We start from the raw sequence: 22,667 nt of genomic DNA on the forward strand, positions 1-22,667 counted from the left end.
AAAGGAGCAGCACAGCTGTGCGGTGTGGAGAGACGGGAGCTACCCCAGCGCAGGGCACCCCTCCAGAGGACACAGATCAAATCACCAACATGCTGCAGGCCTGCAGGGTCCCCCACCCCTCCCTCAAGGATTTGTGTGCATGTTTATTTTGTCTGTTTTGCCAAAGACAAATATACTGATCTGAGGTCATCCTGACAAATTTTGCAGGAATGATAATTCTTCAAGCCTGCCATGCTATCCCATGTGCTCCAATTATCGATAGGATTGCACTAAATCAACTAGGACATCTAAAAGCTGTTCCAGAAACATATTTAACTCTTCCCAGAGATGATCATTTATATAAAGTGATCTCCTGATTTGAATACAAACCAATTGTACTTCAGCAGCAGAGAAGTGTTGTCATGGGACAGAGCAAAGCTGGCAAATGCAGACTTAACCTTAACTCTGACCTTTCTGTCCAGTGATATGGAAAGAGAGTTTACAAGGCCAACATCTGCACAACATCAGCGGTAGTTCAGATAATTGGTGAGAAGTGAAAGTTTAACACTCTAAATATGGCTCTGCATGGCTTGGCATGGGGTAATATCCAGGCCTAATTGTGGACACATGGGTGTGAACTTGCAGAGAAGATTTGCTCGGCTCTACAGGATAAAGGATTCAGGCTTACACGCAGGACTTGAATGAAGCTGGTTGAGATGGGGGAGGAATTTATTGTTTGCCTGTGGTGGAGAGAGTGATTTGGACCAAAATCAGCAGGTTAATAAAGGCAGAAGAGAGTACATCTTGGTAGGATGTTAGGTCAGGCATTTTGGCAGAACCTTTATTTTCATTTCCCGGTGCCCAGAGATAAAGCATGCGCATGTGTTTCCTCTCCAGTCATGAACTCGTGCAGCTCACAATCAGCATATGCATTCAAACCATGGCCTCTCTGTAACTGATGACACTTCATTGTGATTTCATGATGACGTAGATCAGTTTTTGCTTGGTTTTCTTTTTTCCTTCTTATACCTTGGTGTTCTCGCTGATAGACATGTGTTTTTCTGTCAGTCAGGCCATGTGTTATAGCAGAGATTGAAATATACCTCAGTGTGCTTGAGGGGGAGGCTGCTCGAGGGATGCTGAAGGGGTGACACTCCAGTGTGCTGGTGACAGCCTGTTCTCAGGGCCATGGCAAGGCTGGGGTTGCACGTTGTGATGGACACAGCCCTCACATGGATGCCACACCTGGTTGTTCTTTACTGGTGACCTGTGCCAATTCGATGGTCTGGACCCTTTGATAGCCAGGTGTGGTCCCATGTCTCTTCCAAGGCAACAGGAGGCCAAGAAATTATTCTTACCAATGTAGATGAGATTTTTGGTGCAGTGCAGCCTCCTGGGTAACACACAAATTCGTAGTAGCCTGGGAGAAGGTAGAACGCTCCCACCCGTGCAGTGGTAGAGCTGGTGTGGCTCGGTCTGCTCCAAGGCAGCTGGGACAGGACTGGCCAGGGCTTTCCCCAGCTGAGCAGGGCCATTTCCAGCTGGGCTGTGGCTGGGGGAGCTCACACACATCCCACACCGGCAACCTATTCAGAGGAGAACATGGACCTGGAGACACGATGCTACAGAGCAATCACTTTGTGGTACCTGGCTATCGGCAGAGCAGATGGGCAGAGAGCCCTGGAGGGGCTCAGGACAGAGCCTGGCCAAGGTGTTTTTGCAAAACAACATCTCCAGAAGAGCAGGTCCTGTAATGCTCTACTGGACCAGTGGCGGTACCCAGGAGAAATTTCTTCATGGAAAGGGCTGTTGGGCATTGAAACAGGCTGCCCAGTGCAGTGGTGGAGTCACCATCCCTGGGGGGGTTCAAAAGATATATAGATGAGGTTCATAGGAACATGGTTTGGTGCCAGCGTTAGGTTAATGGTTGGACTTGATGATCTCAAGGATCTCTTCCAAAAAAATGGTTCTATGATTTTATGATTTTCTGTCAGCCAGTGTGTGAGCAGGGGCAAGTCACCAGGTTCCTCTAGTACCCACCATGGCCATGGACAAATGTGTTTCACATTTGCTCAGCTGCTGTTTGACATGCAACAAAGCTGCTGCTGCTGTGAAAACAGGAGTTCCCCTTCCCACCGTGCCATTCCCAGTTTGCTGCCAACTGCCCCTGGCCCCAGCAGAGCAGTTCCCATCCTGTGAGCCATTCAGCTGCATTCAGGCTCCTAAAACCCCAAATCTGGGCCACAAGGGGCAGGAATGGGCTACTTGGGTGGCTGTCAGAAGGGACAGTGACTTGCTGCTGCTCTTTTCCAGTGGCAGTGCCAGCTTCAGTTGCTTGTCAAACTGCTGACTCCCACCATGGTCACACACTTGGGTCGATCTGCCATAACGTGGTGGTTCCGATGGTCCCTTCACTGCGCAGCCCAGGAGCACCGGCTGGTGCAGGGAGCAGCACAAGGTGTGGGATCAGCAGACAGTGGCCCGACCATCAGTTGCGGTAGCATCAGGGACTTATTTCAGAGGAAGATGAGAGCACAGCAGTGGCACTGGTTGTGAAGGTTGTTACCAAGCAGAAGGAAGATGCTAGTGCAGCCCAGGCAAAGAAGAAACCAGCAATTATTGGGATTTCAGCAGAAACCTCATAAGAGAGCTGAGAGGAGCTGAGGCAGCAGTGACTCTGCCTCAGTCACTTGCCCTCCCAGAGGGTCTGTCAAAGATAGAGACAGATGCTGGATCAGATGTCAAGATGCAGCAATGCACCTGCAGCTCCACCTGGGCGGCTGGTCGAAGCGGTAAGGCTGAGCTGAACGCTGCGAAAACCTCATGCAGCCTCCGAGATTCCAGGGAACCTGCTCTGGCTGTTACATGAATGTTGGTGGGAAAGGATGGGTTCTGATCCAGCCTTCTTCTAGGGGGCAGACCATCCCCAACTCTAGGTCAGGTTGGTCATGGCTTTGTCTGCCTGCCCTAGTCCTGCACCCCGTGAGAAGGGCAGTTCCCCCACCCCCCTGGGCAACATGCCTCCATGCTGCTCAGTCCCCTGTGCTGTTAATGTCCCCTGTGCCAATGTCCCCACAAAGGCAATGCCCCAGCATGGGGAATGCTCTGACGCAGGTGACAAAAGTCCCATCCTGGCCAGCTGCTGAGCACTGGACTCCAAGTGCCCCTGCAGACTGAAGCAGAAAGCCAGGTCTGCCTGCTGCGGGAGTGGCAGGAGGATTCAAACGTGTCTTTTCCAGTGCGTCGCCAGGCCAGGTAAGGCCCAACCTGTCCTCTCAGTGTTAGCAAAACATTTTCCTTGAAAAATAAGAATATTCCAGAAAAAAATAGTTCCCGTATGTGGTGGGTGACAGCATCCTCAAAGTGAGTCACCGGCAGCACTCAGAGCTCAGGCCTCCAGACACATAGCAAAGGAAAAGGACAGGAATGCATCTGGGGTCAGACAGAGTTTCAACAGATTTCAAGTTTAAGGGGTGGTTGTTTGGATGGTGCCAGGGGCTCCTCCAGACCTGTTTTTAAGCATTGTTCATTGTAAGTGAAAGGTGCAAGCCTTGAGCTGGCAGCTGCTGAGCTGCAACTGCAGCACTGACTCAGAGACTGCCGAAAATAGTGGCTGCTTTACCTCTTCCTGCAGGGATGTTCAGTCTTATTGTCTGACATTGTGCATTCTTTGCTGGAAGGCAGGAGGATCTGGGAAATTTGGGTCCCTGGGTGCTGCTCCTGAGTGCAAGCGAAAGGAGAGCTACGGCAGTGAAACCTGCAGATGTTTTCAGCACTTCTCACATCAACGCAGATGCTGAATCCTATAGTCACTACACTGGAAATCATCATCACCTTCCAAGCAATGCTTCAAGGGAATTTGTAACATCTCCTTTTTCTTTGAACAGGCCTGGCTGACAGCCAGCTGCACCCTGAGGCTGTTAAGGTATTTGCCTGCTAGGAAGGGCTGTGAAACAAGCAGAAGCAGCAGGGAGGTGTGGACTTTGAATCATCATCTGATTGATAGCATCACCCTTGCTCATGTGGATGTGCTCTATCACTTGGCCTGCCTGTATTGGAAGTCGGAATGAAATGGTGCAAATAATCCAGCACACATGGGAGTTGTGAAAGGAAATGATGGAGCATCCTCACTTGGGAAATTTTCCATCTTTTAATAGGTGGGGCAGACTGCTGTGTCCTTGGCATGGTGTTGTATGTGAGCCTAGAAGTCTTTGTTATCTCTGATTCCCATTTGATAATGGGATGTTGTGTGTAAATTGCCTCAGTTGAAGGCAAGATGCTTTAATGCCTGCAATGCTAGACCAGGACGCAGGAGAGTGGAGGGTCAGTCTTAGGTGAACTACAAAGTTTCTTCATTTTTGGACAGTGTCTGACCTCCCTTAGCTCACCTGTTCCATAAAGACACATCTCTGCCCTGGGGAAAGTGCAAAGCTCTGCATGGTTCTTCAGTGTCCTAAGAAATGGTGGCATTGTCGCACATGAGGACTTCACTAAACATTTGCTCTGAATGTGAGGCATTATTTGTACAGAGGACAAGGAAAAGTCACCAACAATGGCATCTCAGGGAGCCTTGTGCTTTGGAGACTCCTCTGGAAGGGATCGTTGTTCATCTCCATCCCATGGCCCAGGGAAGCTGCTGTTGGCAGAGCTCAGCAGGTTGCTCCCAAGGACAAAAAAGCTGTTCTTTCCTCTCTTCCCCTTCCAGTGCCACCTCTCTTGGGGCAGCTAAGAGGATGAAGCCTGGGGATGCTGGTGGGCAGGGGCTATGTGTGCAGTTATATTGTGACCTCTGAAAGACACATATCCTTGTAACAAGCTGTACTGAGTTTCCATCAGGAAAAACATGGAAGTAACTTTGTGTTTTGGTTTGTGATACAAGTATCTATCTTCTTGAAGACAAATTTGCAAAAACAAAGGTGTAGAATATGTTACTAACACAAAGTACAGGCAGGGTTACCTGAGTGATGGGATGAACACAGGTGTGCGGTCCTAGGGCACACCAGAGGCTGTAGTCTCGCACAAGGCAGGCTGCAGGTGTCTGGTGGGCTGTCACTGCATGCTGTAAATATTGAGAGGTGCTTCCTTCTTAGATGTCTAATTGATTGTCTAGCTGAGGCCGTGCTGCTAAGCCATTTAGTGACCCTGATGAGTGGTTCATTCCCATCTGTCAGCGCACTGCTTCCGGAAGGAAGGTGTACTGGAGATGGCAGGTCCTTGGAGCAATGGGTTCATACAGGGACGGCACTCACCTCTCCTCACCATCTACATACTCCTCAGCAGAGGAAGCACATCTGCATCCAGTGCCCAGCCTGGAAAAGTGCTACCAGGCCCTCAGGAGGGTGATGGAGTTGGAAAGCTCTACTCAACCCACAGTGCTGCGGTGAGGGAGGACCTCTCAGGTTCAGAGTTCAGAGCTGAGAAACTATTTGAGCTGAAGCCATGGTCACTTGAGGCAGCTGTTACAGGTGCCAGGCAGGGCTCAGTCTGTCCCAGGCACCAGGGTTCTGCCTGCACCAGAAGCAGCTTTGCCCTGCTCATCTCTCGTCTGCTCCAGGAAGACCCTATTGCAGCCTTTCCATACTTAAAAGAAGCCTATAAGAAAAAAGGGGACAGACTTTTTAGAAGGGTTTGTTGTGACAGGGCAAGGGGTGATGGTTTAAACTAGAAGAGGGGAGATTCAGGCTGGACATGAGGAAGAAATTGTTGGCCCTGAGGGTGTTGGAGAGCCTGGCCCAGGTTGGCCAGAGAGGTGGTGGATGAACCATCCCTGGAGACATCCCAGGCCAGGCTGGACGGGGCTCTGAGCAACCTGAGCTGGTGAAGATGTCCCTGCTCATGGCAGGGGTGGCACTGGGGGAGCTGGGAAGGTCCCCTCAACCCAAACCATTCTGTGAGTCTGTGATTCTATGATCTTTCTGCAAAAGTGAGGACTGTGTCGGTGTGGGCCCTGCAGCTCCTCCGTGGCATCTCTCCTTGCTGGGGAGCACTCTGCTGCACCAAGACTGGTCCAGCAGCAGCAGGGATCAGTGCCAGACCCCTGTGACACACACAGACCCACCAACACATTGTCCCTGATAGATGTCTTAGTAGCTCAGCAAAATCCTACATCTTTTCCTGACACACTCTCTCTCTCTCTCAGTTTTGCAGCTACGGCTTCAGCAGAGAAGGACCCGTGAGCAGCTGGCAGACCAAGGCATCATGCCACGTGAGTATCTTCTTCTACCTTTTTCTACTCCTGTCTCAGAGGGGCTGTGTTCACACAGGGCACTGCTGGGGCACTGTGTGGCACCAGCTGCCTGCTCAGACCCGCTCAGCTCCCAGCAGATTGCTACTGGGAGCACTTCTGCTTCCTGCCCTGTAGAAACTTTTTGGTTCCTGGTGCTGTAGAGTGGTGCCCTCCATTTCCCACACAGGTTATAACGCCACTGCTCAAACTCAAGTTAGGAGAGATGCTTATCTTGCATCATCCAAAAGTTCAGCTGCATAGCTCCCTGTCCCAGAAATCACTGTATCGGGACAAGCACATCCATCTCCAAGCAGAAGACTCACCAAGCTCTTCACACAGGCAAGGGCAGAGAATGTCATGTCCTCCTGCAAAACCAGGAACCTCTGTGGCAGGATCAGACCCACGGAACAAGGAAGAGGTAGAGAGGGCCCACTACAGAAAGGTGTGGGAGAAGGAAGAGGTGGGGAGCTGCCTCAGCCCCGGTGCGGAGAAGCAGCCCCTGGGTGAGTGACACATACCAGATCTGTGCCTGTGCCCAGCCAGGACCTCGCAGGGCACAACTGTCAGTGTACATGTGAGGGCAGTGAAACCAGACCTGGGTCTGCCTGCTGCAGACCAACAAATGATGTTGGTGCTTTACTCTCTCTGCCCACACTCATCTTTGCTAACCTGGCATTCAATCCTGAAGGACAAGCTCCAGGCCAGCATTATTGTATGATGATTCAGCATCAGAAAGCCAGTTGCTAGACTCCAGTAAGTAAGTGAATGACAACACTCCCCTGCTGCACCTGCAGGTGCATCACGAAACCTGTAGCACTACCAGAGAAATGATGTTGGGAGTTCAGCCCTGCTCGATGGATAACCCCATCCTGAGCTGGTTCAGGCTCCATGTGCCTAGATCTGTGATTATCTGGAACCCAGGTAGAGGATCATCCTTTCTGTCTCATCAAGGGCCCCTTGGGTTCACTGCTAAGATCACAGCTTTCCAAAGTCTGTGTCATTTTTGTCTCTTCTGGCTAACCTTGAAGATGGCGATGCAGCTTTTGTCTAAACAGCAGAACGACAACTCACTAAGAGCACGGTGATAGCACTGCTTGCTGCATCCTGCCCAGCCCCTGCCCTTCTCCTGCAGCTGCCTTCCTAACGGCTCGTGTCAAGGTAGCCAGCAACAGACATCTTCTTAGTACAGTATTGCCAGTGTCAAGCAGTAAGAAAACTTGAACAGGATGGCAAAAATCATGACCGTCAAAATGATCACATGGTTTTAAGACTGATAAATGCAGGTTCTTTTAGTTTTTCTTCTGTTTATTTCTGTAAGCATTCACGTTTTATGCTGCCTCCCACCAAAGCGTGAGCATTTTGATCACAGTACTCCAGAAGTTGGAGCTTTAAGCAAATATTGTGACATTTGTTAAAGCATTGCAAGCACTGGCAATAGAGTCAGTGGCCAAAAACATGTCCAACGTCCCTTGAACTGCTAAGTCCACTCTGTAAAAATGGGCACATGCAGATGGGGTGCAGGACACCCCACTGCACACACATGAGCAGCAGTGTCAGCTGAGAGGTTTGTGTACCTGGCACACGTGGGACTGCACTTCTACAAATGGCACCTCACCTTTAAAACCCTACATTCCAGACCATGTATTAGACCCAAATTACTTGATGGCATCTGAGGGGTATTTTCCTGTTCTTACAGCTTCTCTGCACTCCCAACTTCTAGGCTGACATTTTGCAGTCTGGTTTCTGTCCAAGAACGCGATTTTGGGAAGCTTGAGCACAGTTCACTCACTGAAAGTAGTAGGAAAAAAGGCACTTTTGCCATTATAAAAACAAATGTGTAGAATTTAACTGCTGAATTTAACCTCAGAATTAAGTGTCAGACATTAGCATTTAATGCATGGGAGCCCCAGCCAGCTTCCCCATGGCTTGGGCACGTGCAGCCCTTCCTTATGAAAAAGTCTTTGTTTGAGCCTGTCTTCCCATGGCCTGTTGGCTCTGAGGACCGGCAGGTGAGGGGGCTCTAGGAGGTGCACAGAGCCAGGATCTCAGTTCACATGCATTGCAAGAGGGCAAGAAATGAGCCCGCATGGCTGTAACCCACAGTGCTTGAGAACAGCCCAGAGGAAAGGGAGAAGACGAGCATTGCTGGTCCCCATGGGGAGACTCAGGTTTGGCACAAGGCTCAGAGCGTGCACTTGATCCCACATTGCACATCGGATTTTGCACAAGGATTGTTTTCAACTCATTCCATACATTTTCTGCTGATATAATCCCAGGACAGAGAAACTTAGTTTTCCTAACTGATTCATTTTATACAGAGACCAGTAAGAAAGAGGGAAGGTCAGAGTAACACAACAGCATTGGATAAAAGCTTTGAGGGCTTGTAGAAACCCTGGTAGGAAGGGGTGTTCATGACCACATGCAAAGCCTGCCGACCTGTTCAGCAGTGAAGCTATAGAACAAGAAGTGTGAAACATTGGATTAAGTCCTTAGGAAGCTGATTTTTGCTATCTGAGAGGATACCACACAGGGACATGGGTCAGTGTTACCTGGGCATAGCACAGTGGGATGAATATCCTCACCAAAACTCAGTCTGTGTTTGGATTGACTGGAAAAGATCAATGCCATTGCATACCTGAGCTCTGTTCACACTCCCTTGGATGTTCTGCTGATATGTGAAACCTTCAGATGGCCCCATCACTGGAGAAGGAAGGAAACTGCCTGAAGGAGGATGCTCAGGAACAAAAGGCAGTAGCGTTGCACAACACTTCAGGTTTAAAGCTGAACTCCAACTGTCAGGTGTTTTCAAGTTGTAAACAACAACAACAAAACAATCAACACATCCGAAAAAAGGCTCTAGAAATAAAGACAGGCACAGACTAGTGGGCAAGGGTAGCCTGTGCGTCCCTTCAGCCCTGTGACTCTGTGAATGGAGGATCTTCTGAAGGCAAGGGGAGATGCAGGTTCATTAAGACACAGCACGCTCCTGATCCATAGGAGCGCAGCTGAGAGCAGAAACTGCCCCGTTCTTCAGCCTCACCGAGCAGGAAGTTTCCAGTTCATGCAATAACACATGCAGTTTTATTTTCCTAGTGAAACTGGTGCATTTTAAAGCACGCGGGGTCAGTTGCAGAAAGGCAGGGTGTAGGGCTGAGCATGGACAAGCCCTTCCTCTAGACCTGCACAGACATCTGGCCCTGACACCAGACGCATTCTGCTCACTACCCAAGAGAAGGAGGAGGCAGCTCGCAGGGTCAGGGGTTCCTCAAGGCAAGGTTCCCCCTACTGTGATGAGCTGCAGAAATAGCTGTACTTGAAGTAAAGACACTCTTGCTGTACGCAGCCACCACCTCATCCTCCAAATCAAACCTTAGAGGCAGTAGTCCCAAGATTATGAGCACCAAGCACAGCAGCTCTGCCCTGTTGCCTCCAGACCCTCAGCGATTTCAAGCTGACATGTCATCCCCTGACAAGTCGTCTGAATAACCAGTGCTAGCGATGTCTTTATTTGTTTTGCAGACTAATACAAGCTGCAGCATCCACATAATTCCTCCAAAATTCTTGGTAAATGACTAAATTCTGCGACATTTTCCTCTTGAATGGCACGGCGTTTGGTCAATGCCCATAGCACACTCCCAGTGATGCAGTGAACAGGGCTGTAGAAGTCACTTCTCTTGCTAACTTCATGTTCTCATGTGCACCATTTTATTTTGCTTCTGATTAAACCAGCTGTCACAAGTCCTCATGGCTGCTCACCAGAGCATGGCACAGTAATGCTAGCTTGTCTGTATGTCTGCTTTCCAAATGTCAGGAGCAGGAATGTGCCTTCTGTGTTTTACTGTGATTCACAGGAGGTGAGGGGGGCTGCCCTGGGTGTTGCCTACCAAAAGCCAATTCAGAAGGCCTCCAAACATTTCTTAGCTGCCCCCAGCCTTCTCTTCATCCTCCTCTAGACTGATGGAGGATAATATGGCCTGTGTGAAAATAATTTCTGTCCTTATTTTATGCCATAGAGAAGATGGAAAGGGAACTCCTGTTGCCAAACAAAGAGCTGTAGCAAACTGGTTTTGTGGGTCAGGACACCTTCCCCTTGCTGTCCCAATGGGAACAGTTAATTTTGCTTGCTTATACAGCCCACAAAGAACTTTTGTAGGATCTGAGAAATATTAACCCCTTCGCCATGCAAATTCTGTTGCAATTTCTACTGAAGCAGAGTAAACAAGGAAATGTGCAAGGTCCTCAGGCTGCTCCATGGGACTGGTGGTCACTGGTCCAAGAGCCAGGGATTTCCTTCAGGAGCCCCTCTGGATTAATCCTCCTTGGCGTCAGGAGATGCTGAGAACTTGATCTGCTGCCTGGTACCTGGCCAAGCAGCTGTTCAGGGAGGGCCCGTGGCACACAGATGCTTCTGGGCAGGGAACAGGACAAATATCCAGTGAGAGAGAACCTAAAGGAGATAAAGGTAGTCAGCGATGGGAGAGGGACAAAGGCCCATAGCTTCGGGGTCTTGTCTTGAAACACCGTTGCTGGATGCTGTGCCCACGTGGTCCCCAGAGGAGAGGCAGATCTTTTCAGTTTTCTTGCTGGCCTCGAGCCTCAGTTACGAGCAGGTTTTACTTGCAGGTGAGCTCCTCTCGCAGGTTGTTGCTCTTCCCAGATCTGTCTTCTGGGGCTGCGGTGCCTTCCATGACTTGCAGGAAACACTCCAGGGAAAAGCCACATCTGCTCTCTGACATGTCCCATGGAGCACTGCATTCCAAAGCCTGCATCCCCTCCCTGCCCATGTGCCCCCTGCGCTTCCCGTGCTCTTTGTCCCCCCTGCTCCCTTGCCATGGACGGGCTGAGAGCATGGGATTTCCCAGAGCTTTCCTGAGTTATTTTTAGTCAGCGCAATAAAGAGAACCGCTAGTTTGTGTTGCTATTTTTATAGCACTCATTAAAACGCTGTTGCTGAGTATCCTGGTGGCTGCTTGCTTCCGCTCCTGTGCTGACTGCTCCTCTTTCTTTCCTGTTGCAGCACTGAAAAGCCCATCTGCATTCCATGAACAGCGAAAAAGTCTGGAGCGAGCCAAGGTAACTCCTGCAGCCACCCCAATGAGGGAACACTGGGCTTGCTTTGCATGCATTGCGGGGTTTGAAAGCACCTTCCACTTCCTCTGGCATCCTCCATCCCGGCCCTGTGGCCAAGGATAAGGGTCAGGGCCTCTTCCCTGGTTCCAGACATGGTGGGGTCAAGCCAGGGTTCACAAATGCTCTGGAGCACCCTTCTCCAAGCAGGGGAGGTTTAAAAGGGCAGAGGGGCCACCTGTGCCCTCAGCTATGGGGTTTCACAACAGTCTGTGGGCTTTACAAGAGGCCGTGGCCAGGGTGTAGCTCAGCATGGCGTTGACAGTCCTTCCAGTCAATGTCCCACCATGTGAAATTCTGTTTTCCTCTCCAGGCCAGTTCCACAGCTCTCCCCTCTGTGCTGGCTGCTCTCCACTCCTGCTCAGGTCAACAGGGTTAGAGCAGGGCCAGCAGCAAACAAGACGGAGCTGAACTATTAGCAAGTGTGCAGGAGGAATGCAGATGCCCTTTGTCACCTGGAGTGAGTCCCCAGGGAGCCCACACTTGTCAGACGAGAGTGTGGCTTTTAGCTTGGCAATGCAGCTTGGACATTACAACACGCAACGTCCAAGGGGGCTCCCACCAGCCCTATTATCTAATTGCGCTCAGGCTTCCCTAAATATTGCCGAAAGCAGAGATAAGATAAGTAGCCACTTCCAGAACACATCAAAACTCTGTGATGAGGTCACTTTTCGGGAAATCACACTGGTTTTCCAAGCACCCGCAATCCAGCTGTGACCAAACTCAGGGGGATGTCCACAGAAAAGGGAACAGTCATGCAGGTTTTGCTTGAACAAGTTTGCTTGAACAAGTTTGTTCCATTAATCTGCAAAACGTGCTTACAGTCATGTGGGAATGGACCTTTGCAAGGAAGAATGGTTGTGAAATATGGAGAAGTGCTCTTTGGAACTTAAACACACTCCAAATCACTTGCCCTGAGCCTCCTGTGGTAATAAACGGCTAGCGTAAGAAACATAATATGACTCTGAAAAATTAGTATGCTTACAAAATTTCAAGCAATCCAAAGTATCCTTGAAGTGTCATATATTTTACAGTTTAAGTATACATTTGTGTCTCTGTCTTTCTCTTCAAAGGCTTTCACTGGCTAGTTGCCTGGGGAAAAGGGAAGGATAGTCTTGTGTATCCCAAACTGCCTGCATTTTTAGAGCATGCTAATGAGGCCACTAATGAGCAGAGCTCATAACAAACATATACTCCTTTGCAAGGATGCCCTGCTTAGAGCTGTGACAGGGAAGGAGCAGCAGCTGTTTCTGGATAATTACTCAATGACATTTGTTGTTTAGCCTATTTTACTCCAAACTGATGTTCTGCAAACAGCAGATAACAATAACCACTTTCATGTGTTTTGAAAGCTCTTCTGCTTCAGCTGATGCTAAAAATAAACCCCCACATCTGAGGTATTTCTCCACTCTTTGCACCCCAGTGACACAAATGCAGCAAAGGTCAAAAGGAACTGAAGTCACAGCAGAAAGGCTAATGCAGTGTGAATGCTGGGTTCAGCACGAGCAATGCCACATCTGTAGGACAGCAATTCAGGCTTAGCCCAAGTCAGGACCTGATCTGAGGGTTAGCTGGAAATGCATTAGGTGAATTTAATTGTATCCAGGTGTAGACACCAGCTTGCTCTGATCTGGCACAGGAACCAGGCAAACCTACACATGGTCCAAACAAGGGATTGTGTCAGTGAAAATAAGTTGGGGAAAATGTATGGGGGGAAGGGTAAGAAATTATAAAGACTTCAGTAAATAAAATGTCTATTATTTGTTTAAACATGTCACTGGCTATGTTAGAGGCTGGCATCAGGCCAGTGCAGTGGACTTTGAAGTCAATGTCCTGTAACAGATTGCTGGATGGGAGGACAGAGAGCAGGGTGGCTTTCCTGAGGCAGGCTGGCTCAGTGGGGCTTCAGAGACCAGGGGGGTGGCTGCCACATCTCTGCCCCCAGCAGAACAGCCTCCTCTGGTTCACTCCTGACAGATGTGTGACAACCAAGGGACATCCCACCCCACAGCTACCCGCTCCGGTGCTCCAACCTGTGCTGTCAGCAAGTGTCCCCTGATTCCCAGCCCAAGCTTTTCTGTTGCAGTTTAAGCCCATTGCTTTTTATCCTCTATGCATGCTCAGGCAGGACCATTTTTCTTCTTTCTTGTAGCACTTTTAAATAGCATTTTTCATCCTGTTTCTCTATAGCCACCTCACCTTCGGATTGCCCACCCTCCCCTCACTGATCCCATCTCTTGCTCAAAATGGTTTCTGTAACTGTCCTCCAGACCCTTCCCATGGATTCTTTCGGACGCAGGGCACAGACAAGACCCTGTTACCAGGGTCCATCTGACACTCTTCATCGTCTCTTCATCGTGTCTCCTAGAAAGCTGCCTGCTGGTCTGGGGAAGTGATTCAGCTGCTCACCACTAGACTCTCCAGAGCCTTGTATTTTTTTCTCTATTTATGCAGTAACTAATTTCTGCACTGTCCAGTGACGACTACAGAAGCATCTCTGGTGGATTAAGTCTTCATCCACCCCAGTGCTTAATCAGCTGGCTTAGCTGTGTCTAACTGTGACAGTCCTTTCCAGATGTCCTTCTTTAAACTGTACCAAATGGATTTCAGATATTTTATTCAACTATTCCAAATCACGTTGCATTGTAATCTGTTAGCCTTGAATGATTCAGAGTTAAGGAGTATGTCTTCTGCCATCCAAGGCATTAATGAATATATTGACTAGCAGGAAAAATTACTGTGTAACATGATTTGATATATTCTTCTGTTTAGACTGTGAACCATTCCTAATTCCTCTGGTGACCCAGAGCTATGCTCCTTTTTTATGTTAGTCTTAGCCAGACCAAATTTCTCTGGCTTGCATATGAGAAAGCCATGTAAGATAATGTCAAAACATGCTTAATGTCAAGCTACATGACATCCATTGTTTATTCCTGTAACAGAAATCTGTCATCCCTCCATAGAAGGAAATTAGGCTGGTGTGACGTGGTTTGTTCTTGATGAATCCATGCTGGCTGTTGATCAACTCCTTGCTATCTTCAAAATCCATTTATATAGATTGTTTGATTACTTGGTCCAATATCTTTCTGACTGGTTTATAATTTCCTGGTTTCTCCATCTCTTTTGAAGCTCTCCCTTGCCCAGTTTCCTGGAAGCCCACAGACAGCTGTTATTACTCTAGCCTTGTGCATCTCAAACTGTTTGGGAACATTTAACTGGAGTATTCTCCGACCTGTTCTCCAGCTTGATAACTGGAGCTTCTTCTCTTTGGTTGCTGAAGGTTCTTGGCTTAGTCATCTGATTGATAAATAGCCATTTATATATTTTTTTTAAGATGGTTTTTAAAAGACATTAAATCCTGTACCCATCCCAGCAGCATCCATAATTATTTCTCCTGTTTATGGAACACAGACAGCACTTTCCATTGCCTTCTCCTGGCTACAGAAGTGCTTACAAAATCTTTTTCTCATGATCCTGTACACTTTGTACCGTGGGTTTTCCAGTTTTGCTCCATCTGCCTGTGCTATTCTTTCATATTTATCCTTATGAGTTTAACCTTTTTGAACCATGTACATTTTTTTTACTATTTCTTCTTGCATCTCAACTTAGCAAGCAACTAATAATTTGTCCAAGCCATGCTCTAGCTGTTCCTCACCAGGGTATAAGCTTATATTTGTATTCTCAAGGTCAGCTGCCCTCAACACCGACTATTTTGGCCCTAAGGGAAGGAGTTATTGTACCATGAGGAAGCTGACACAAGGCTCTGGGACCATGTTTATCATAAGCTTAGCTGCAGCGATCTGCAAAGCAGATTTTCCCAACCCCACATCATAACTGGGGTGAGGAACCACAGAGCACAGGTGCTACGGGACTGCAGGAAAGCCAAACCTCGTGGCTGACCTGGGTAGAGAGTCGAGGCAGCTTCATGACGTGCTCAGCTTTATATCCCAGCCCAGAGTGCCAGGCTGCCCGCAGAAGCCGTTGCTAACAGTACCGTCTCTCAAAGGCGACATGGTTTGCTAAGCTAAGAGCAGACCCACCGCTCCCAGTGAACAGGTCTCATCCATCTCATAAGCTCTTGTAATACTTCAGTCATCAGAAGCCCAAGGGAAGTTGGAAAGGACACAGCTTAGGAGTGGGGACAGTGAACAGCCCGCAGCTCCATGCACACTGTTCCCTTTCTGAAGAACTTCTGCCCAAGAACAAGCCGTGGTCTGAGTGAAGAAAAAAAAATGCCATTTAGGAGCTCACTCAACCCAGCTTGTAATAAATCCAAAATAACCATGGAATGGCACAGGGGCAGACACTCTCTGTACCTTATTGCTGCTCTAGCCAGGTAACGCTCTCTGCATTTGTGTTCTGCAGACTGAAGATTATCTCAAGCACAAGATCAGAAGCAGGCCTGAGCGATCAGACCTGGTCAATATGCACATTTTACAAGGTAAGACTGTCTGAGCTTCTCCCACATGTTCCTTGTGTCTCCTGCCTTGTGACTCATGTCTCTCCTGCCCCACTTGGGTTCCCTTCATGGCTCCCATCATGAGTAACTTTGCCCCAGCTACTCGTGAGAAGTAGATTTGAATGAGAATTTGAATGTTGTATGGAATTCAGTCCAGACCTGGCCGTCAGGAGGCAGGACACACATTTATTCCCTGACAGAAGCAGACTCAAGGCTATCTAATCAGCCCCATCTCTGGCAGGGACCAGTATAAGATGCTCTAGAGGATAGTGGGGTAGAGAACAACTGGGAGAGGACTCTGTTACACAGAGGTGCTGAGGTCTGATCCTCATGAAAAGCATAACCTGGACATTTGTTGTCCAGGACACTGATGTGCGTGTAGCAGGTGGTTGCAGTACCTTCCCAAAACTGGACATCTTTTGTTTTGCCTTAACTCTGGATATTTTATGTGGCAATTCATGGTGATGAAGTCAATGACCCAAGCGCAGCCATAGGAAAAGCCCTATTGGTCTGGGAGCAGTAGCAGCTCTCCCTTCTCCCATCCCAGTGTCCCCTCCCAGCCAGAGAGCTGGGACGGCTCCGCTGCATCCCATCACTGACAGCAGAATACTGCCATGTCCCCCATTATCTCCAGAGATAACGGGCTCCTTAGAGACAGGGAGGATGTTCAGCCTCTCTCCTCAAGTCCTGTCAGTCCCCTGGAAGAAGGAGGTCACGCTCTGGCAACTGAAAATGGTGGCTTCTACTCTCAGCAGGGATGAATTCTTTATTTCTTCTTCCTCTGGCACGCAGTGGGGCTGAGCAAGGGGCCCATGCTGGATTGGTGCTGCTCGCTCCCTTTTCCCTTGAGTCTCCATCCCTAAAATGAGGCGGCATCACTGCCCATTAAACAGGTGGAAAGTGTCTTTCCCTTAGTTAAATAATAGAAGCAATACAGACTGGAGTTGGGCCCCGGGGACTACAAACCAGATGTGGCAGCAGCTGCAGTCACCAGGCATGGACAGGGCCAGCGAGACACAGGTGGTAACTTCCAGGCACACCTTCTGCTACTGTTCACCTTAAAGAACTCGTGTGTGTTCACTGCCCTACACAGTCTGAGACCAGCAGTGACCCCAGACCAGCTCTCCCAACCTCCTGCAGAGCATTTTTCCCTCTAGCTTGTGTTGCCTACACCATGTCTTCCAGAAGAGTGTCCCATCTTTGACAATAGCACACCCCAGGTGCAGCCCTTCTTACTTTAGACATCTGAGGCTATAGACATGGTCTAGTTTAGGATGCTGCTCCTTCACTGCTCATGCCTGTGCCACCAGAGGAGCCAGATCACATTTGTTCCAGAAATCACCACTTTCTATTGTAATTGGCCACTCTTCTGTCATCTGTAAATAACTGGGAACTTCTCAGCTGAGTTCAGTAGGGCTGTAGCTTCCAGATCCAGCTGCTTTTGTTATGCTCTGCTCCACCTGCTTGTTTTCCTCCTGAAGGCCTGGAGCACTGTCGTCATGTCACTCCCACATGTCCACTCCCAAAGATCTTCCAGTAGAAGGCATTTACTCCAGTTATCAAACACTGCTAATGGTTCTTTTCTCCAGCTGTTCCCCAGAAGTAGGCAACAGAGGACCAACGCAGTCATGGCAGGAAGGAGCTGGATTTCACTTTGTCCCTCATGTTAGTCACAGTTTATTAATGACGTTTCCATTGCAGATCATTCCTGGGCCTTGCAGAGGACGCTCCAGCTGCAGGATGGGTTTGCAAGTCTAGGCTAGAAAACACAGGCTCCTGCCTGGGAAGGGACTTCAGGCTCAGAGAAGGACCCATGTCCCAAAACCCACCAGCCCCATCTAATCCATCATCCTGCTTCCCAGCCTCCTGCTGTGCACTGAGCCATGCTTAGGTTTTGGGCACATCTCAAAAAGTCCATGCTGAAGGGAGAGCAGCACGTTCTTGCCAAGCTTACAAGTTCCCCAGGTCCTGAACTGATCCTTCCATTTGGCCTTTTAGACTCAGCTGCAGAGGGGTCCATTCAGTCTACTCAAATGAAGCTGAAAAGAGCCCGACTGGCAGATGATCTCAATGAAAAGATTGCTCTCAGGCCGGGTCCTTTGGAGCTGGTGGAGAAGAATATTATTCCTGTCGACTCAGCTGTGAAAGAGGCCATAAAAGGTAGTCGAAGTGAACATGCATGTTGTGTGTGTGCATTGCATGGGGCAGGGGCTGGCAAGGTTACGAGGATGTACTACAGAGACTGCAGGAAGTCACCAACCTGGAGTTAAGAGCTGCATTTATTGCTTAAATTTTATTATTTTCACACTAAGCAGCCTGGTCCAGTGCAGCCTGTGCTTACTTATCCCGGCCTATGAAAAGACAACTCTTAGAGCAATGACCATGGAAGCATGCACGTCTCCTCAGAACCTCTCTTCTTAAACCCTTTCCTTCCCCAAAGCTTTGAGCACATAATACTGCTGGAGACAGGACATTCCTTCCTCCCTCGCATGGGAGAGAACCTGGGTGTGCACGTGTGGTTGTGAGGCCAGCCTGGATTCTTCTGCTTGTGCCTGGACAAGCTTCTCATCCCAGCAGGTGGAGGTGAAGTGAACCCAGTTCAGACAGGCTCCTTTTTTAGCACTGATGCTGGTGGCACGCAAGACCCAACAGAGTAGGATGCTGCATGGCTGGGAATGCAAAATCATCCCTGGGGTGCAGGGTCCACTTGTACCAACCGCTACCCAGCGCTTGGCTTATGCCTAAGCTGGGTTTTCCTCCACCACCTACCTCCAGCTGGAGGAGGGAGGCAGAATCCTCCACAATTATTTCCCCCGTGTTGCCGCAGGGAGGCTGGCATGGGACCCGACACGAAGCAAAAAGATGACTCAGGTTTTGAGTCAGGCCCCGTTGCCAGGACAGGGATGTCCAAAAGAAGAGAAAGGAGCAATGAAGCCAGCATGGTCCTGCAGTGCCAGGACAGCAGCCTCTGTTTTTGAAGGCTGGGGCCATCTCCTCATGTCCAAATTGGCCCTTGGATCTCAAGGGAGGCAGTGAGAGGTGCTCTGCCCCATGGGAGCTCCTTGTTCTGTTGCTCCTGGTTCCTCAGTTCATGGGGCTAGTTCCATTGGCATAATCTCATGTTAAGTGCCTGTTCTGGGGCTCAGAGCAAGCTGGAGACAGCGGCAGGACTTTGGGACAGGAGAGGTCTTTGAATGACAGGAGTGATGCCAAAAATGGGAATTGAAACAGGAAACACTTTGACTTTTCTTTCATCTCAGAAACCAGCAGAAATGATGTGAAATACTCCAGGCTCAGACAGCGCCCTGTCTTGCCCTGCAATTGTTCCTGCTCTTGTTTTCGCGCTGTGAAGTGCACGCAGTGTTCACACAGCGGCTTCGCCAGGCTGGTCCTTGAGCCGCTCCATTTCCAGCATTTCACGGCTCTTGCCTTTGAAGGTGAAATATTCCAGGACTCTGTCTGAAGAGGAATTTTTAAGAAGAGTTCAAGTAAAATCTCCCCGGCCACTTATCGAAGGAGACAAGAGTGGAAAAAAAAAAAACAAGAGTTTTAAAAAATTCTCCCCATCTTCCCTTTACAAACATTGAAGACAGTTTGAGCACAACTTTATCCACTGGAGCTGAGGCTTGGAGGCTGAGCAAGTGTGCTCGAAGTTTGAACAGAGTTGCTCTCCAGCTGCCTTGTCAGGAGCTTGTGGCAAACAGAGATTTACAGGACAAATTTGTTAAAAACAAAATGTCTGCCTCAAAACAATTTGCTCTATTTTAAATTCTTTCCTTTCACAATGCCCTTCTGTCATATTGCTGGGGAAAAAAAGTGCCCTGTAAGCCAGTTTTATCCTATTTAGGGTGAAACACAGCACGTTAGGGTCAAACATGAAGTTACGTGGTACTGTTGGTGCCATGAGAAGGATGTGTTGCACCTGCAGCAGGAACACAACGCCAGCCCTCATTTCTGCAGAAGAAAGCCCTAGGCTGAAGGATCCTCAAGCTGATTTTCAGAGTCAGAGGTGCCCTGTGGTGCTCACAATTTGGGGCGAAGGGCTGAACTCAGAGCAGAGATGAGCACTGGCACTTCTGAACGTTAAGCCTTTTGTTTTTGCAATACCAGAAAAATGACAGGGTTTAAAATCATTTTACTTTAACCTTGGAATCTCAACTGTTTATACAGTGGAAAGTTCAGCTGACGTGTTCCTCTAATCACCTCCGGCAGGGTGAGCAGAAAGTGCCAGACCCCGACCGAAAGCCCTAACGTCCCAGTGACAGGAGGCCGCCAGTGCCCTGCATAGCTGAGCAGTGATATAAGAACCCTTTTTTACCAGGTCCTTGTCATCACTTTGTCCAATACGCTTGAGAGGACAATACCCAGTGCATTAGAAACAGTCCCGAGCAAACACCATTCTGCCTGAGATTACAGCAGAGACATGGGATCGCAAAACAACACAGTCAGCCCCGGGGCTGGGTGAGAGCAGGACAGATAAGGGCAGCATTTCCCACCCGGCACAGGCCCCCGGTATCAAGCAGCAGGATGCAGCACATTCCTGTCATGCTCTGGGCTGCCGCTGTGTCCTGAGGGTCCCTTGAGCTCCCGGTTTGGCACCATTTCTCATCATATGCTTATTAAACTCCATCCCAAGTCTTGCAGATCCAGCAGTGCCCCTTGTCTGGTGTCATTTTTCCCCGAGAGAGGATGCCCACGCTTGCCTGGGGAGCAGCTCCCACCCAGCCCAGCCCGTAGATCATGCAGTGCTGTTGTTCTTCAGAGAAGACCCAGTTTGGGTGCTGCCTCTGATGGAGAGGGGACAGGCGCTGTTTGCAGGGACAGATGAGGAGCCTGATGCCCTGGAGAGCAGGGACGAGAGGCTCTCCGCAGGACGCACTTGCTCTCACATCCGCACCCCATGTGTTGGCTGGGCAGCAGCCTGGGGTGGGGAGCCAGGGCTCCCTGCACCCTCCCCACCCCGGCACCATGAGCCAGAGTGAGCAGAGATAACCCTTATCTCTCAGATAGGGGCAGGGTCAGAGCAGGAGGGTGTGAGGCAGTGAGAAGGTGCACATTGCTAGACCCACAGCAGGGACAGGTGGAAGATTGTCCCTGGGCCCTTCCTATTTCCCCATTTGTCACCTCGCTATCAGCATGCCAAGCTGCCTGACAAATGCCAGACTCAAGCATGAGGAGATTACGAGCGTGGCCACGCTGCTCCTTCCTCTACCCCCACCTGCAGCCCTCTCGAGGCTCACATGGGACCTTTTCTTTTTCAGCACTTTATTTATCAGCAAAAGCCAAGGGTCAAGAGCTCTTGCCCATCTGACTAGGAGATAGCGTGCTGGGAGCTTTGCAGAGGGAAGAAGTGATGTCTGGGGCAGCAAGGAGGCAATGGCAGCAGTTTGATGCATGGCGCGCAGTGAAGCTTCTGCACAGAGACAGGACCTGGAAGCCTCAGTTCAGCTGCAGCTGTGTCCACACGTGTCGGGTGTTGCACTGTGAACAGACAGGTCACCCTCAGGGTGGATTTCAAGCTTAGTTCTTCTGCTGAGGACAGGGTCCCACGTGTGGTATGGCCTTGGGGTCGGGATGCTCAGCTGATGGGGAAAGAGACTCAAACGTCCTTCTCCCCGCGTCAGCTCAGCAGCGGGGCCGGACAGCCCTGTGCCAGCCCCACCTGGTGGTCCAGGCTCCAGGGCCTCCTCTCTCCCTGTCTCGAGTGACACGGTCACGGCACGGACCAGGAGCTGATGCCACCTCCAGTCCCACCAGCCGCGGCTGCGGGGACACAGGCAGGAGCTGCCCCAGCACAGCTGGGATGGGAGGAGCTGTTGGAGCCCTCGGAGCACCACATCCACCCTCAGCCAGGTCTGGAGGAGGTGGGCAGGCACGGAGGCATCCCACAAGGCTCGCCGTGCCGCACTCGTCCCCTTCCAGCCTTGACCGCCGCCCTTCTCCCCCGGCAGGCACCCAGGTCAGCTTCCCCAAGCCCGCCGACGCCTTCGCTTTCGAGGAGGACAGCAGCAATGACGGGCTGTCTCCCGAGCAGGCCAGGAGCGAGGACTCGCCGGGCTCCACCGAGTCAGTGGCCGGCAGCAAGGCCCCGGAGCCCGCCCCCCCCACGCCCGCCGGGCAGGCCCAGGTACGGCCCAGGACACCGGGCGGGCCCGGCCCAGCAACGGCACACGGGCTGCGGCGGCCCCTGCTGGCGGGAGAGGGGACTGCAGCGGGGCGGGCGGGGCCGGGACGGACCGGGGGAACGGGACGACGGGGGGGCGGAGGGACTGGAGAAACTGGGCTGAGACTGGGGACAGCGGGGGGACTGGCCTAGGCTGGGTGACGGGTGGGGAGACTGGGGTGAACTGGAGTTGACTGAGGTGGCCAGGCTCTGGCGACTGGGCTGGTCTGGGGGGGAAGTGGGATACAGGGCTGATGTGGAATGGAAAGGGCTTGGGGTGGACTGGAGAGACTGGGGGTCTGGGGGGTTCAGCTGGAGAACAGGAGCTGAGGGGAGACCTTCTGATCTCTGAACTGCCTGAAAGGAGCTTGGAGCCAGGGGGGGTCGGGCTCTGCTCCCCAGGAACAAGCGCCAGGAGCAGAGGAAATGGCCTCAAGTTGTGCCAGGAGAGGTTGAGGTTGGATCTGGGGAACAATTTCTTCCCCAAAGGGCTGTTGGGCATTGGAACAGGCTGCCCAGGGCAGTGCTGGAGTCACCATCCCTGGAGGCGTCTAGAAGACGTGTAGATAAGGCTCTTAGTGACATGGGGCAGTGCCAGAGTGAGGCTGTGGCTGATGATCTCAATGATCTCAAGGATCTCTTCCAAACAGAATGATTCTATGATTCTGTGATTCTATGGGATAGATTGGGAGAAGTGGTGGTAGTGGGCTGGG

At 50.4% G+C, this 22,667-nt stretch overlaps 1 protein-coding gene across 15 annotated transcripts in view; it reads left to right on the forward strand.

The window, feature by feature from the left end:
* Positions 1–22,667, forward strand: part of MYOCD (myocardin) — a 255,352-nt gene that overhangs the window by 221,654 nt on the left and 11,031 nt on the right. For 5 of the 15 annotated variants that reach the window (XM_065034533.1, XM_065034532.1, XM_065034535.1 and 2 more), the window contains 5 exons: positions 6,119–6,184; positions 11,223–11,278; positions 15,698–15,773; positions 17,790–17,951; positions 21,743–21,918. In XM_065034533.1, coding sequence (XP_064890605.1) covers positions 6,119–6,184; positions 11,223–11,278; positions 15,698–15,773; positions 17,790–17,951; positions 21,743–21,918 — 536 coding nt within the window. Of the gene's footprint in view, positions 1–6,118; positions 6,185–9,724; positions 9,770–11,222; positions 11,279–15,697; positions 15,774–17,789; positions 17,952–21,742; positions 21,919–22,667 lie in introns of all 15 variants that reach the window. The other 10 variants (XM_065034540.1, XM_065034542.1, XM_065034541.1 and 7 more) reach the window with 6 other exon arrangements.

This window comes from Columba livia, chromosome 18 (genome assembly GCF_036013475.1).
Source record: "Columba livia isolate bColLiv1 breed racing homer chromosome 18, bColLiv1.pat.W.v2, whole genome shotgun sequence".
Taxonomy (NCBI): domain Eukaryota; kingdom Metazoa; phylum Chordata; class Aves; order Columbiformes; family Columbidae; genus Columba; species Columba livia.